The 15,857-nt window shown below is 44.3% G+C and overlaps 2 protein-coding genes across 2 annotated transcripts; both read right to left on the bottom strand.

The window, feature by feature from the left end:
• Positions 1 to 5,487: 5,487 nt before the first annotated feature.
• Positions 5,488 to 10,713, bottom strand: LOC123101557 (BTB/POZ domain-containing protein POB1). Its single transcript, XM_044522949.1, has 6 exons — positions 10,665 to 10,713; positions 8,626 to 8,907; positions 7,086 to 7,201; positions 6,941 to 7,004; positions 6,256 to 6,532; positions 5,488 to 6,157 (listed from the first exon to the last, which is right to left on the bottom strand). The coding sequence occupies exons 1-6, from the start codon at positions 10,711 to 10,713 to the stop codon at positions 5,722 to 5,724; spliced, it is 1,224 nt and encodes a 407-aa protein (XP_044378884.1). The 3' UTR covers positions 5,488 to 5,721.
• Positions 10,714 to 12,495: 1,782 nt separating this feature from the next.
• On the bottom strand, positions 12,496 to 15,261 carry LOC123101556 (BTB/POZ domain-containing protein POB1-like). Its single transcript, XM_044522948.1, has 5 exons — positions 15,252 to 15,261; positions 14,398 to 14,516; positions 14,189 to 14,252; positions 13,267 to 13,546; positions 12,496 to 13,147 (listed from the first exon to the last, which is right to left on the bottom strand). Exons 1-5 carry the CDS (start codon positions 15,259 to 15,261, stop codon positions 12,532 to 12,534), a joined length of 1,089 nt encoding a protein of 362 aa, XP_044378883.1. The 3' UTR covers positions 12,496 to 12,531.
• Positions 15,262 to 15,857: the final 596 nt, after the last annotated feature.

Here is a 15,857-nt window from a genome sequence, read left to right as displayed (position 1 = left end):
CAAGGACTATGAACTAAAATGTCCAAGGATAACCATGGACAGATGATCACATAATATTCATTCTAAGGGTCACAAGTCCAGCGAAACAAAGAGGTCATTAGTAATATGTATCAGCCAACAACAGAGCGCACATCAACGGTTCAACGACTTCAGTGCACATCAAACACACTTGACAGTTTTGCATCTGATAAGAGTTCGCGGCGTAATAAAACCTCCAGCATCCAACCATAGATGTTCACATGCTACATTCTAGTCGACAAAAGAGAGCAGAACAAATGCTAGCAAATAACTACGGCTACGGTTCAGGTTTGTCCTACAGCTAACATTCTAGTCGCCAAAAGAGAGCAGAACAAATGCTAACAAATGCTAGCAGCCCCGGTTCAGGTTTCTTCATATGTTGAAAAGAACAGGGGCTTCTCCTCGCTCATAAACACAAAAAGGGGCGCTAATGCATGCATCACTACGGCTACGGCTGCGGCGTTATCTTCACATGGACTCGCAGATGGAGTTTGTCATCGATGAAGAAGTGGCTGTTTTTGTTAGAAAACGTGAGGAAGAGAGAATGACCGAACAGTTTTCTGTATTGAGGAGGAGAGAGATATATACAAGGTTACATGGGCCTGGGCCTCACTCTAGACTATGGGCCTGGGCCTGTACAAGACAAACACAACATATATACTTAACACCCCCCTTCAAACTTAAGGTGGGTCAGGCAGTGGCGGAGCTTGAGATGAAATTATGGGGGGGCATGGGCTGAAGGGGGGGCAAACATGATTTCTTTAGGCTGATTTTGGTCGAAAATTAGATCAAATATTAAGGCATATATGCATGTTTTCCTATGAGCTGGGGGGGCCATGGCCCAGGTTGGCCCCCAAGTAGCTCCGCCACTGGGGTCAGGAGCATCTGATACACCAAGTTTGAGAGTGTGAAACCTATGCTGATCTCTAGTTTGTGCCTTGGTGAAGAAATTTGCGACTTGAAGCTCTGATGGGACATATTGTAGCTTGACAGTGGATTGTTGACAATGAGATCGAGTGAAAAAGGCATCCACACCAATGTGTTTGGTCAACTCATGCTTGACTGGATCATTAGCAATCTGAATAGCAGCAGTGTTGTCACAAAGAAGAGGTGTTGGTGTATGACATAAGACACCAAGATCATCCAATAGCCAGCGAAGCCATACAATCTCTGTTGTAGTAGTAGAGAGAGCCCTAAGCTCTGCCTCGGCGCTGGAGCGAGACACAGCAGTTTGCTTCTTTGATTTCCATGCAATGAGAGATGTACCAAGAAATATGCAATAGCCAGTGACCGAGCGACGATCAATAGGATCACTCGCCCAAGTGGAATCAGAGTAAGCATGAAGCTGGAGCTGACTGGAATTAGCATAGAACAAGCGGCGAGATGTAGTTCCCCTTAAATACCTAAGGACTCGGAATAGGTGACCATGATGAACTGAGGTGGGAGCACAGACAAATTGACTGAGAATATGGACTGCATGTGCGATGTCAGGTCTGGTCACTGTGAGGTACACTAGACTGCCGACAATGTGACGATAGCGAGAGGGGTCCTCAAGAGGAGTGCCATCAGTAGGACGCAACTGCAGATGAAGCTCCATAGGTGTAGCAGCAATGCGCGTGTCAGTGAGACCTGAGCGAAGAATCAAATCCTGAGTGTATTTTTGCTGGGAGATATAGTAACCATCATCAGTATGCTCGACCTCAATCCCGAGAAAATAGCTGAGAGACCCCAAATCTGACATCTGGAATTGTTCACTCAATTTTTTCTTAACAAAATCAATATACCCAACATCATCTCCAGTGATCAACATGTCATCTACATAAAGTAGAAGCAATGTACGGCCATGCTCAGATGTATGAATGAAGAGTGCAGGGTCATGTTCACAAGGAAAAAAACCGGCAGCTTGAATCACAGAACTAAACCGCTCAAACCAGGCACGAGGGGCTTGCTTAAGCCCATAAAGAGCCTATCGAAGACGACAAACATGACCTGATGGAACCTTGATACCTGGAGGTGGCTGCATATATACTTCCTCATGTAAATCATCATGAAGGAAGGCATTCTTCACATCCATGTGGGAAATTTTCCATGACCGAGTAGCAGCCACAACAATTAGAGTTCGAACTGAAGTCATGTGAGCAACAGGAGCAAATGTCTCATCATAATCTTTCCCATGAGACTGCTGAAAACCTCTTGCAACAAGGCGAGCCTTGTAGCGTTCCACAGAACCATTTGACTTGGTTTTAACCTTATACACCCATTTGCAAGTGATAGGGACTGAACGAGGAGGTAATGGTACCAAATCCCATGTACCAGTGCGCTCTAAGGCTGCAAGCTCCTCAAACATAGCCAATTGCCACTCAGGTGACACAACTGCCTCCTGATAGGTACTAGGCTCAGAAACAGCCCCTGCATATAAGTCCTTTTTGTATCGTGTTGCTAGAGAAGAGCCGTCAGTGCAAGGATCAGTAGTACTGGCTGGAGGAGTAGAAGACAAAGGCATAGATGACTGCGTGTCACATGGAACTTTAGAACGACGAGTGTAATGGAAAGTATTGACTGGAGGAGTAGAATAACGACGAGTGTAATGGAAAGGAAGACTATCTAGAGGTGAAGCTAGTGGAAGAGAGAAAGGAGCTGGTGAGGAAGGAGATGAAACATGTGGTGGAGATGGTTCTGATGTTAGGACAGAGGAAGGTTGTTCAGCTATGGACTCATCTAAAAAGATAGGTGGAAGTGAAAGAAATGAGGTAGACTCTAAAGAAGTTGAGGATGATGGTTTAGTGGAAGGGGAATAGAAGAAGGGTTGATCCTCAACAAAAGTGACATCGCGAGAAAAGCGAATGCGGCGAGCAGAAGAATCATAGCAACGGTAGCCCTTATGTTCAAGACTATATCCAAGGAAGACACACTGAGCAGACTGAGCAGTCAACTTGGTACGCTCACGAGGTGCTAAAAGAACATAACAAGTACAACCAAAGACACGGAGGTGGTCATACGTGGGAGGAGAACCAAACAAAACCTCACCAGGACACTTGCCTTCAAGGCGAGTAGAAGGTTGGAGATTGATAAGATAAACAGCAGTTGAGATAGCTTCACCCCAAAAATGAGTGGGGACAAAGGAAGAAATCAGAAGGGTACGAGCTGTCTCAACAATATGGCGATGCTTACGCTCAGCAACGCCATTCTGAGCATGGGCACCAGGGCATGAAAGCTGAGGGAGAGTACCCTCAGATGAGAGAAACTCGCGAAAAGCAGTAGATAGATACTCCCCCCCCCCCCCCCGGAGTCAGAACGAAAAACACGAACAACACTGGAAAACTGAGTATGGACCATATGTACAAAAGCCTTATATATAGAAAACAACTCAGAACGATGCTTCATAAAATAGACCCAAGTATGTCGAGAGTGATCATCAACAAATATGACATAATGTTTGTGGCTGCCTTTCGAAACAAAGGGGGAAGGACCCCATACATCAGAGTGCACTAAATCAAAAGGATGACTAGAATGAGTAGTGTTGGAAGAGTATGGAAGCTGTATTTGTTTCCCTAGCTTACAACCCTTACAGTGAAAACCAGCATCTATGGAAACATGACCCAAAACACCTTGTCGAACAAGGGTAGATAAACGAGAACCACACAAGTGACCTAAGCGATGGTGCCACTGGGCAAAAGAAAACGACGAAGTGGATCTTGATGTTGATGCAGCCATTTGGAACGCGGATGTGGTGGAAGCTGAAGGAAGGTGTAAGGTGTCAAGGATGTAGAGGGATGTGGATCCTCTACGGTGATGGCCAGTTCCAATGACCCTCTTGCTCTGACGGTCCTGCACATAACAAAATGAGTCATCAAAACCAACAAAGTAGTTCATATCAGCAAGCTGGCCAACAGACATAAGATTCATGGACAGCTCTGGAGCAAAGGAGATGGCAGGAACAGAAAACTTGGATGTGCAAAGAGAACCCTGATGAGTAATAGAACAAGGTGTACCATCAGCAATCTGAACAGAGGCACCATCCCGCACTGGCTGGCAAGACACAAGCTGAGAGTGATCAGAGGTCACATGGAAAGAAGCTCCAGAGTCCAGAACCCAAGGCTGGGTTGCAGCAACAGCGGGCTGAGAGAGAACAGATGTAGAAGCACCCCTCACTTGCTGCTGATAAGGAGCTTGCTGCTGATAAGGAGCCTGGGGTGCACGACGCTGCTGATTGAGGGCCCGTCTAGCCTGAAACTCAGCTAACAGCTCTAGATGAAGCTTGAAACAACCATCTCTGTGGTGTCCTGCCTTCTTGCAGAACGAGCAGACGACAGTTGAAGGTGTGGCCTTGGAGGCACCTGGCCGCTGAGGAAAAGCCAGAACACTAGTGTGTAGAGTCTGCGCAGAAGTAGCCCCAAGAGAACGGAGACGAGTCTCCTCAGCGATCAAGCTAGCAAGTGCCTCTGTCAAGGTGGGAGGAGTCGTACGACCAAGCAATTGAGTGCGAATGTTCTCAAAGTCTGGCTTGAGACCCATCACAAACTGAAACATGAGAGTCTGATGGTCATACTTTTCCTTTGCTGCACATGACTCACAACCAGAATTACCCTTTGGAACCATGGAACCTAGCTGCCCAGTGATGCGAGTGAAAGCTCCATAGTACTCTTCTATGGACATGTCTTCTGGCTGCCGAGTGTTGTGTAAATTCTGCAACAAGGAGAAATGAAGTGCACTGCTGGGCTGAAGGTAGCGCTGCTCAAAGTACTTCCATATCTCTTTAGCTGAAGTGTGATGCTCAAGACTCATTCGGAGTGAGGGTTCAACACCCAGAATTAAAACTCCCATCACACGATCATCGATCTTTTGCCAAGACTTCCTTGCTGCATCATCATTTGGACTAGGTGGATCATCTGTCAGATGAGAAACAAAACCAGCTGTCCTCAAGACAGTCCGGGCAGAAAATGCCCATTCCCTGTAGTTTGAACCATCAAGCTTGATATCTATGATCAAAGAACCAAATCCGAAATCATTTCTTGCCATAGTGGTGAGCGGTCAGCAGCTGGAAACACCCAATCTGATAGCAGCTGCAGGCAGCAACAAGAGAAGAGCAGCAGACAGCCACAAACAGAAGCTGGATCTGGATCTCACTGGATAGAAGGTGGAGCTTGTTGGATCTTGTTGGATAGAAGGGGAACACCTGGAGCTTGCTGTAGAGCAGGGAAGGCACCAAGAGCTTGCTGGAGATGGCTGATGGAGAGCAGGGGAAGTATTCTCACAGAGTAGCTGTGAGGACACACAAAGGAGCTGCTGGAGAGCAGCTCCTACAGGTTGATGACGAAGATGGGATGGGGCAGCGATGTGAATGTCTCCTCACCAGACAGATCCGCCTGAATCACCTTACCGACAGCGATTTCATGGGTGGCAGCTGGAAAAGGGACTAGGGTTTGGTCCTGGTCTGATACCATGTTAGAAAACGTGAGGAAGAGAGAATGACCGAACAGTTTTCTGTATTGAGAAGAGAGATATATACAAGGTTACATGGACCTGGGCCTCACTCTAGACTATGGGCTTGGGCCTGTACAAGACAAACACAACATATATACTTAACAGTTTTCACCAATGACGTCTGGCCAAGAAATCCCGCATCCAAAAGCCTGTTTACTATCGGTGGTAGTGGTGCGCCTCCACAAGAAGAGAAACTCCAGCGATGGTCTTGTTTTTACCTCAAATCTCATAATCTATTGTCCCTCTTAATGGCCCCTTGTCTTCTAGCTTCTCTATTGAGAGGCCAAAAAAGTTGGACAGCGCCATTTTACCGTGCGCTGAGAGGAAGAAACCATGCCCTGCACAATAGAACGGCGGGGAGCGTATCGATCCTGATGGGAAGAGCCCCGAGCATTGCCCATGACTTAGAGTAAAGTCAACTATACAGGACGGCTGGTCCATCAGGATGCCATTGGTCATGCTGCGCACTACTGGCACCAGTGGAAGTAAGCTTGAACTCAAAATCTTGTGCCTTTCTTCTGAATTTGGATACTGAAAGCAGGCCCACCTGAGCACAAAGTCATAGACGGATTCTTCAGATGCAACCCCGGGGTGATTCCTTGATAAAATGGCTACAATCCCAGTGAGAGATATCCTCATCAGTTCACCCTGAAACCTGAAATGACGCACATAATGATATTATGACAACAATGTTCACATGTTTCCTAAAGGAGGAAAAAGAAAAGGCATGTCAATCCAATGGGGGTTACTTACTCTGTCGACAGGAATTTATCGTATCTTTTAGCAAGGAATTTCTTGGCCGCCTCTTCCAGGGCAGGTGCCATTGAAATGGAACATGGGAGATCTAGGCACATTACTGCAGATTCTGCGGTCATAGGCAGGTCTATGAGCCGTTGACCGCAAAGCTTAATGCAAGAAGCAGCCTCAAATTTATCAGCGGCCAGCAGGATATCAACCAGAAGAATGGGTTCAGTTGGTGCCAGCTTTCCACTATAAATAAAGTGTAAAAGCTCCAGGAAGGCTTCGTACTCTGTTCCAAGTAAGAAATAAGGGCAAGGAGGCATAAGGATTGATGAAACAGTTCAACGAATTCTCAAACAGTGACATTAAATGGAGGAGTACAAAAGAAGAGGGATAGCTACTGTTTTATGCATACATGATTATTTAAGTATGACAATCGACTTCCAATAATCAAATGGGGAAACATGTAATGCGTGAGAAAATATCCATTTGGGGCAACAGTTTGTAAGGGTAATGACTAATGAGAGCCAATCGAGATCATGATATCAAAGTAGAAAAGTGTGGCAGGAAACTCCAAAAAAGGCCTCTCTACAATGATAATAATAATAATAATAATACAAAACAACACAATCACCAATAACCAACTAGAATTATCAGTTATAAGAAGACGAAGGAGAGCAAACCGTACACTGGTTACCTGATTCAGCAATTGTAACTGTTGCCTGTCTGTGGCCAGATTCCTTCATGCCATTTGAGAAAAGCTAACAATCATGAAGCTTATCAGAAAGATGAGGCAACTGATTATATAGAACAAATGAATTTCAGAAGATCGTCAGAACTACCTTGCGAAAGAAATTACTTTTTGCAGCAAGAATCGCCGAGCAGACATGTATAGTTTCAACTCGTAAAACGGGTGTACTCATCACAGTATAAGAGTCGATATCTTCTCCACCATCACCTGCAAAATACCATGGTCCAATAAATATAGAGAAACATGCAAATCTAGGTAAGAAAAGGCACATAACAGAATTACTAGACATGTTTTTTTTGTTAAAACTGGAACCTCATACAGTCACTCTCCCTATGTGCGCACATTTATTAAATCAACTTTTAGAAACATGGCAAAATCTTAAACATATGAAAAACTGGATACCCATTGAGCTGCATCAAGCATGTGTGTGATAATACCAGACTAAGTCTCGTATTGTTATCTTCTTTTATCTAATTAATATGTATTTCATACCTCTGAAGCAACAAGAAGCAGTAGAATTGTATCTCGCCAGGATTGGGTTGTAAATAGTATGTTGCTCACGCGTCAAAAAAAATAGTATGTTGCTCGTATGAAGAAGCAAGCAATCAAGTACTACCTAGTTTATCAACAGACTGTGCAATTACTGTATCAACACACCACCAGTGTGTACCACAGTCAATATATGTTTGTACTACTTAGAAGAAAGTGATTATCAGGAAGCTAATTTATGACCTTTAATGTTTCAATGCAAAAACAAAGGAAACTGAGGTGAACCAAAGACAAAACATGAACTAATGTTTACTTCAAATGTGGAACAGGGAACTCCTTAACCATAAGGATGACACTTGCTCATACAAAACAACTCACAAACTAATGTTCAGTAGATATATGAAGGATGACACTTGCTTATTCATATCCAAGTTCACATATTCCAGAAATAACACCTGTGATAAATCTGTTCTTCTAACCTTTGGATGCTATATTTAGAGATATAAACATAGCAGATTCAATGTAGCAATCAGGCAAATATCATTTTTCATGCAAAAGATGTGAAATAATTGATCAGCTTGTTCCTGTAAACTAAGGTCTGAAGCATCAAGGTACAAGAATCACACATAACTACCATTAACAAGTACGAATCTCCCGAGCCTGCAGACCAATAAACATACAAATCATTCCAAATCCGTTTAGTTGTCCAATGGCAATTCTCAACTTGAATGGTATAACGTAGTTTGTCCGCCACTGCTACATCCAAATAATCAAATACTCCTTCCGTCCCACAATGTAAGAAGTTATTACATCTATTGGATGTAATAACATCTTATTCATGGGACGGAGGGAGTATGTTATATGTGACTACAAAATTGCTGCATTTGAATTGGAGGTACAGACAACATATACTATTTGGTAACTGGTGTTCTGAATTTTATTCTATTCGATGTTGTTCTGAAAATATTACCATGTCCGAGAATCTCAACACCTTGAAATCTAAAGCTTAAAAAAGATACTTTCTATATACACTTATACAGTATCGAATCCGGATATACGCACGTAGATCGGGCAGTTAGTTTAGCGTGACACCTAGAATCCACTTAATGAGTAATGGTACTTATGCCTCTGTAAGTACGCACCTTCGGCCTCCTCGCGCCGGCGCTTGCGGCTGGCGGCGTCGTTGGCGCCGACGACCACTATACGCAGCTCCCTGTCGGAGAAGGCCTCATTGTCGAAGGCGAACTCGAAGCCCGCGTCCACCTCTGGCCCTGGCCCCGCGCCCCCAGTCGACGCGTCGCCGCCACCCACCGGCGCTGTGAGAGGTATTGTTGAGCTGCGCCACCCGGCGGCCGTAACCCTAGCTGGCGGCGGAGGGAGAAGGTAAAATGGAGAGAGAGAGGCAGTGGGTAAGGCCGGAAGCGCTGTTGTGGACCTTGGGACAGAGAGGTGCTCCACTAATAAGAGAGAGAGAGAGGGGAGGGGAGGTCGGACGCCACGCCATTGATGGATGATGTGACCTCGCCGTGTGCCAGTGGCGAAGCACTTTGACCGCGGGCGCGCGCTCAGGCTGGTCACAATGGGCAAGAACATAAGCTAGTAACTTCACACATCCCTAGACTATGTTACTACCTCCATAGTGGGTAGGAATATCTATGTAGTGTCATGCAATGATGTATTTATTATGTTATAGACTCATTGTTTCTTGGAATGTGTGATGTTCCGGTAACTTAGCTAGTTACCACAAGCACCTCTCTCTTCATTAAATACGTGCCACATAAGCAAAGTTGTATTGGAGTGTGTGATGTTACTCCTAAGTTCCTCCCCACTGTGACCAGCCTCACTCCTCTCCCAAACTCGAATACCGAGGCGGGAAAGAAAGGGCTTTTGTTTCCAAAATAAATACAAGGCACAATGATTCTCACTTACTCTATGTCTATAAAATTAGTGTAAAGACAAATAAAAAAATTGTTTTGCAAAATAAATACGAGGATATCATTTATATTAATCTTATAGACATATTAAAGGTCAAAGTCTTGCATCAATGCATCAATTCTTGAGAAATAAGGGAAATAGTGTATTAAAAGAATGAGGGAGCTCCTTGATAAATCGTTGACCCAGTCAAAATCGGATGACTTAGTTTCAAATTGAAGACCTCAACTGATTGCAAGGCCTTAAAAATTACGGAGCATAGTGTACTAAAAGAATTGAAAGAGAGAGCTCCTTGAGAAATCGTTGACCCGATCAAAATCAGATTATCCAATTCCAAATTAAAGATGTATTAATAAAAAAATTAAATGATGGAGCTCCTTGAGAAATCGTTGATCCGCTCAAAATCGAATGACCCAATTTTAAATTGAAGATCTCAATTGATTGATTGCGAGGCCTTTAAAATTAGAGAGCATCGTATATAGTATAGTATATATTTATTGATCATTCCATGGAACTTTGACATAGATACAACAATGTCAATATTGGTTTTTTTCTGCCAGATTTTTCAGGTCGATGATTCATTTCCGCCCTATTTGGAAGTTGGGAAATGCGCTTGTATGAATTTGATCCTCTTAAGCTTTTGATGTGAAGTAGCGGTCACTTAAGGCGTGTTTGGTTGCCGTAGTGAATAGTAGTTGCGTTGCATACACATCTCAACCTAGCCTGGTTCCGAAAAAACAGCCTCATATGTGACATCTGCGAGTTGTTTGGTTACCTGCATCTAGGGTCTTTGCATTACGTAATACGCAAGTGCACTTTGTTTGGTTGACTGCATTGGCTCAAGCGGCACATGAACTCGGTGTTTGGTTGCACGCATGAGGTATGATTAAGAGCTAGCACTTCACTTAGCAGACAGGGTTAAGAGCTAGCAGAGGGAAGGGGAGAAGAAGTGCAGTGTGCGCCGGACAATGGCGACTACAGTGGATAGTGGCCGTGGTGCCGTGTCCGACATGACAAGCATGGAGTCGTGAACGAGCGACCCCGTTGGCGGCACGGCGAGCGACACCGTCGGCGAACTAGTTGCAATGCTCGCTGGACAGAGGGGGAGAATGCAGTGCTCACGCCATGCTATCATCAGTGCAGTGGACGAGAGAGGAGGCAGAGATGATTGACGCCGGAAACAACTCCAGTGTAGTAGGACGAGAGAGAGGAGGAGAAGATGATCGACCCTGTCAGCGGCGCGGCGAACTGCAGTGTGCACGGAGGCGGAGGACACAAGAAAGCAGTGTGCGCGCCATTGCAGCGTCAGGGTAGTAGGAGGACGGCAGAGAATAGGACGAGATGAGCAACGCCAGAAACGACTCTGGTGTAGTAGCACGCGGGCAAGGAGATCAAGGGGAAGATTTTTCGGCGTCGAGAGGGACGAATAGGAGGGCTCTGAGCAGAGGAGCTCGACATGACGGCGTCAGTGCAGTAGACTGCTATTCAAAGAGAGATGAAGGTACGATCGTCGAAACCAAAAACTTACAACACGAATGTTGTGAGGAACTACGAGTTTAGGATGCTGGTCAAAGAAAATTTCAAATGATCGATCGTGCGCGACGAATCTAACAAAATTCGTCCAGAATAGCTCCAAACGGGAACACGAGATTAAGAACTTACGGCCGAAGAAACTACGAAACGATCGCCTGAATGGAACCGTAGCATCGATGTGCATCTTTTTCGTGTAGAACTTACCACGAATCGAAGCATCGTTGTGTAGATTAGAGGGGCATGGAAGAGAGGAGATTAGAGAGGAGCTTAATGGAGGTTGAAGAAGACACCAGGTAAACACCCCGCATCCCTCCAGTTTCTCCTGGTGCATGGGCCCGCTTGCTGCGCTTTCGCTTGGCCTGGCTCCACAGAAACTGCCGATTCTTGTGCTTCCAGCCAGCCAGGCACGGAGGTGCTTTAAGAAGCGTGTAATGCAGGTCCAATAGTGTATGCGGGCTACCAAACAGGCTTCTTGCTTCCCGCGCGGGCCTGATTAGGCTCTATGCGGGCAACCAAACACGTCCTTAAAATTTAGGATTTTCATATCTTGTCACCTTCTTTGTCTTGATTATTACTATCTCCGTCCCATAATATCCCATAATATAAGAATATTTTTGACAATACACTAGTATAAAAAACGCTTTTGTATTATAGGACGGAGGGAGTATCTACCACATTGCACTTCAGAGTTCAGAGTGACGAACAAGCAGTATCTGCAGCGGTTGTGTACTTTTCTGAAGAACCTGTTTATTTCCTTTCTTTAACTCTTTCTAGATAATCACACATCAACGACCATGGTTGAGAGTTTCTTCCAAGGTGAACTCTCAAACTAAAAGACTCAAGCTGCAACTTATACATGAGCGTTTCACTCTGAAGGCGTGTGCTGTGGAAGTTCCTGTTTCCAGGGAGCACACATTGCAAGCAACAACATTGAACTATACAGCAGAATTTTGCCCTGAGGGCACACATTGTTAAGAAATTTATCAACTGCCATGGAGTATGAACTGAAAAATGACCAAAGATAACCATGAACAGATGATCACAAAATATTCATTCTAAGGATCATAAGTCCATCGAATCAAAGAGTCATCAGCGACATATATCAGCCAACTTACCGACAAAGTGCACATTAACTGTTCAGCGACTTCACTAGTAAGAATACGTGACACAATGAAACCTCCAACACCAGGCTCTGGATGTTCACACTGCTACATTTCCAGTCATCAAAAAAGAGCAGAGCAGATGCTAGCAAATGACTATGTCAAAAGAACAGGGGCTTCTTCTCGCTCACGAAAACAAAAAGTGGCTCAGTAATAAGTTTATCAACTGACATGAACAAAAAAAAAGTCCAAACATAACCATGAACAGATGGTCACATAATCCGACTCACGACAAAGTGCACGTTAACCGTTCAGCGACTTCGTCGGACATCAAAACACACGTGCGCGCGTTTGACAGTTATGCGTCTGGTAATAAGAGTCCACGACACAATGAAACCTTCATCATCCAACTGTAGATGTTCACATGCTGTACATTGCTACATTTCCGGTCACCAAAAGAGAGCAGAGCAAATGCATGCATCACTATGGCTGCGGCGTAATCTTGATGCGAACTCGCAGATGGAGATTGTCGTCGACAAAGAAGGGGCTATCATCAGCACTGATCTCCGACCAAGGAATCCTGCATCCAAAAGCTTGTCTAATGTCGGTGGTGGTGGTGCGCCTCGATATGGAGTCAAACTCCGACGACCGCCTTGCCGTTACCTCCATCTCATAATCTATTGCCCCCCTTAGTGGGCCATTGCCTTCTAGCTTCTTTATTAAGAGACCAAAAAAGTTGAATGGCTCAGTTTTAGCGAGCGCCGAGAGGAAGAAACCATGCCCTGCACAATAGAATGGTGGCGAGCGTATCGATCTTGATGGGAAGAGCCCGCGGCAGTGCTCATGCTTTATACTAAAGTTAATTACGCAAGATGACTGGTCAGTTAGGATGGCAATGGTCATGATACGCCCTAGTGTCACCAGTGGAAGTAAACTTGAGCTCAAAATCTTGTGTCTTTCTTCTGAATTTGGGTACTGCAAATGGGCCCACCTGAGCACGAAGTCATAGACGGATTCTTCAGATGCAACCCCAGGGTGATTCCTTGATAAGATGGCTACAATCCCAGTGAGAGGAATCGTCATCAATTCATCTTGGAACCTGAAATGCAACAAAACCATGTAATGCCTTCATATAATGATTTTGTGACAACAATATCCACAAGTACACTAATAAAGCAAGAAAAGAAAAGTGTATCTCAATCCGATGGGGTCACTTACTTTGTTAACAGGAATTTCTCGTATCTTTCAGAAAGGAATTTCTTGGCTGCCTCTGATAGGTCAGCTGCCATTGAAATGGAACATGGGAGATCTAGGCACCTCACTGCACATTCAAGGGTCATAGGCTGGCCTATGAGCCGCTGAGTGCAAAGCTTGATGCATGAAACGACATCAAATTTGTCAGCAGCCATCAAGATATCAACCAGAAGACTGGACTCGGTTGTTGGTCTCAACTTTCCATTGTACATAAAGCGTAAAAGCTCCATAAAGGCATTTTCCTCTGTTCCAAGTAAAAATGAAAGCAAGGAGCCATAAAGATTGATGGAACATTGTAATAAATCTCAGCCAGTAACAATTAGATCCCCCCCCCTCTTCCCTTCATGACTTTGCATGTATATATTTTACAAAAAGTCAAACTTCATGAACTTTGACCAAGTTTATATATAAAAATATCTATAATTAAAATACCACATAAATATCATTATATACGTCATGAGGCACAATTTATATTGTATCTATTTGATATTTTTTGTGTTGACATTTCCATCAATTTATATGGCCAAAGTCTACAAGGTTTTACTTTTGAAAAAAAATCTATATGCACTATATATTGCGGAATGGAGGGAGTGTAAAATAGAAGAGATGGCTATTTAAGTATGAGCATTGACTTCCAATAGTCAATTGAGTAAACTTGTAAAGCCTGAGAAAATATACATTTGGTAGGCAAAGTCTGTAGAGGAAACGAGAATAGCTAGTTCATTATCAAAGTAGAAAAATGGGGCAGGAAACTCTAAAACAGGCCTCTCTACAATAATCACATTGCTTGAATTAAAAAACATGAGTAAATAATGCAATCACAACAGCATACTAGAATCATCGGTTATAATAAGATGAGGAAGAGTATACCGTACACATGAGTTACCTGAATCAGCAATTCTAATTTTTGACTGTCTTTGACCAGATTTTTTCGCGCCATTTGAGAAAAGCTAAGAAGCATGAAGCTTATCAGAAATATGAGTCAACTGATTATAAACCAAATGCATTTCTTGTTACCTTAAAAAAGAAATATATGTGAAATATAACCAAATGAAGCTCATAGTGAAATATGAGTCAGAAGATCATTAGAATTACCTTAAAAAAGAAAGAACTTCTTGCGGCGAGGATCACCGAACTGACATGTATGGTCTTGACTCGTAACGCTGGCGTACCCATCACAACACAAGAAGAGTCAATACCTTCTTCATCATTATCTGCAAAATGCCAAGTTCAGAAAAATATAGAGAAACATAAAAAAACTAGAAGAAGGCACATATCGTAGTTACGAGACAAGATTTTGTTGTTAAAATTGTATGGGACATCATATTCACTATGTGTGCAGATTCATTTGATCACCTTTAGATACACATGAAAAAATAAAATATCAGGAAAATTGGACACTCATTGAGATTCATCAAGCATAATAGCAATCATAAATGTTACCCCAAGGATTCTATTAGAATTTGTTATAATTGCACTCCTTGTATTTAAAGACCCCCCTTGCATTTAGAATAACATCGCACCTCCTTGCTCATATAAGGTGGAAAATTCACCATAAATCCAGGTCATAGTTACATGAAAGAAGACAAATTTGCATACATGAGGGAGAAATTGGATTGCAAAAGAAAGGCACATAATAATATGATCGATAACTTTGATGCAGACAGGTGAAAATACATACACATCCGCACATAGATCGGGTGCTTAGAGTAGTGTGGTACCAATAATCTACTAGTGATACACTAATGGGGTTGCACGGTACTACCGTGCCGATATGTACGCACCTTTAGCCTTATAGCGGTGGCGCTTGCGGGTAGTGCCGACGACCTCTATCCGCAAGACCCTGTCGGAGAAGGCCTTGTTATTGAAGGCGAACTAGAAGCCCGCATCCACCTCCGCCTCCGTCTTCTCTTCCCCCGGCCCTGTCACCAGCCCGGTTGGTGCCTCACCTTCGGCCATGCGCGTGCGCCGCCGCCTCCACCACCTCCGCCCTTTGGGAGCACTGGTGGGCGTAACCCTAGATAGCCGGCCCGGCGGCGGAGAGAGAAGGGAGAGGCGACTCAAATACCAAGGAGGGGTGTAGGGTGGAATTCCGTATAGACAAAATTTCTTATTTGGCCTTTTCTTAAAATGTGCTTCCTTTTTGGCCCAAATGAAAATTTCTTCCTTATTTGACACAATGTGTAAAACTTATTCCCTATCGCTGCGTTTGGATGTCTGTAATGAGGCCCTGAATTGGATTTGGTATTCCCAAATTTCCAATTCAGCTGTTTGGCATGCACGCGGAAACAGCGATCTGAAATAAAACGAATTCAGCGCCGAAATCGCTTACACGCGCTGCACCCTCGCGAGTTTCCGAGCTCCGCACCTCCGATTTGGCTGTAAACGTCCATCCCGCAAAACATAATGATTCAATCTTTCTTTCTTCCTCGGCTCGACCAAGGAGCCAACAGGCCCCCGCGCGGCATGAGAGGAGCGGCGCCCAGGGAAGGACCCCCGGCGGCGGCGCCCAGGGAAGTCCCACGACGGCGGCCCCCAATCCTCGCGCGGCCCTC

Source organism: Triticum aestivum, chromosome 5A, assembly GCF_018294505.1.
Source record: "Triticum aestivum cultivar Chinese Spring chromosome 5A, IWGSC CS RefSeq v2.1, whole genome shotgun sequence".
NCBI lineage: Eukaryota > Viridiplantae > Streptophyta > Magnoliopsida > Poales > Poaceae > Triticum > Triticum aestivum.
This window is presented reverse-complemented; position numbering and strand designations above follow the sequence as displayed.

Bases quoted from the DNA above. Each gene is read 5' to 3' on its own strand.
- LOC123101557 (XM_044522949.1), bottom strand. From the start codon at position 10,713: ATGGCGCGCACACTGCTTTCTTGTGTCCTCCGCCTCCGTGCACACTGC. The intron at 7,005-7,085 runs GTAGTTCTGACG...CATGATTGTTAG, and splicing joins AAAGTAATTTCTTTCGCAAG to CTTTTCTCAAATGGCATGAA. The intron at 6,158-6,255 runs GTAAGTAACCCC...GCGTCATTTCAG, and splicing joins GATAAATTCCTGTCGACAGA to GTTTCAGGGTGAACTGATGA.
- LOC123101556 (XM_044522948.1), bottom strand. The intron at 13,547-14,188 runs GTAACTCATGTG...TACTTGGAACAG, and splicing joins AATTAGAATTGCTGATTCAG to AGGAAAATGCCTTTATGGAG. The intron at 13,148-13,266 runs GTAAGTGACCCC...GTTGCATTTCAG, and splicing joins GAGAAATTCCTGTTAACAAA to GTTCCAAGATGAATTGATGA.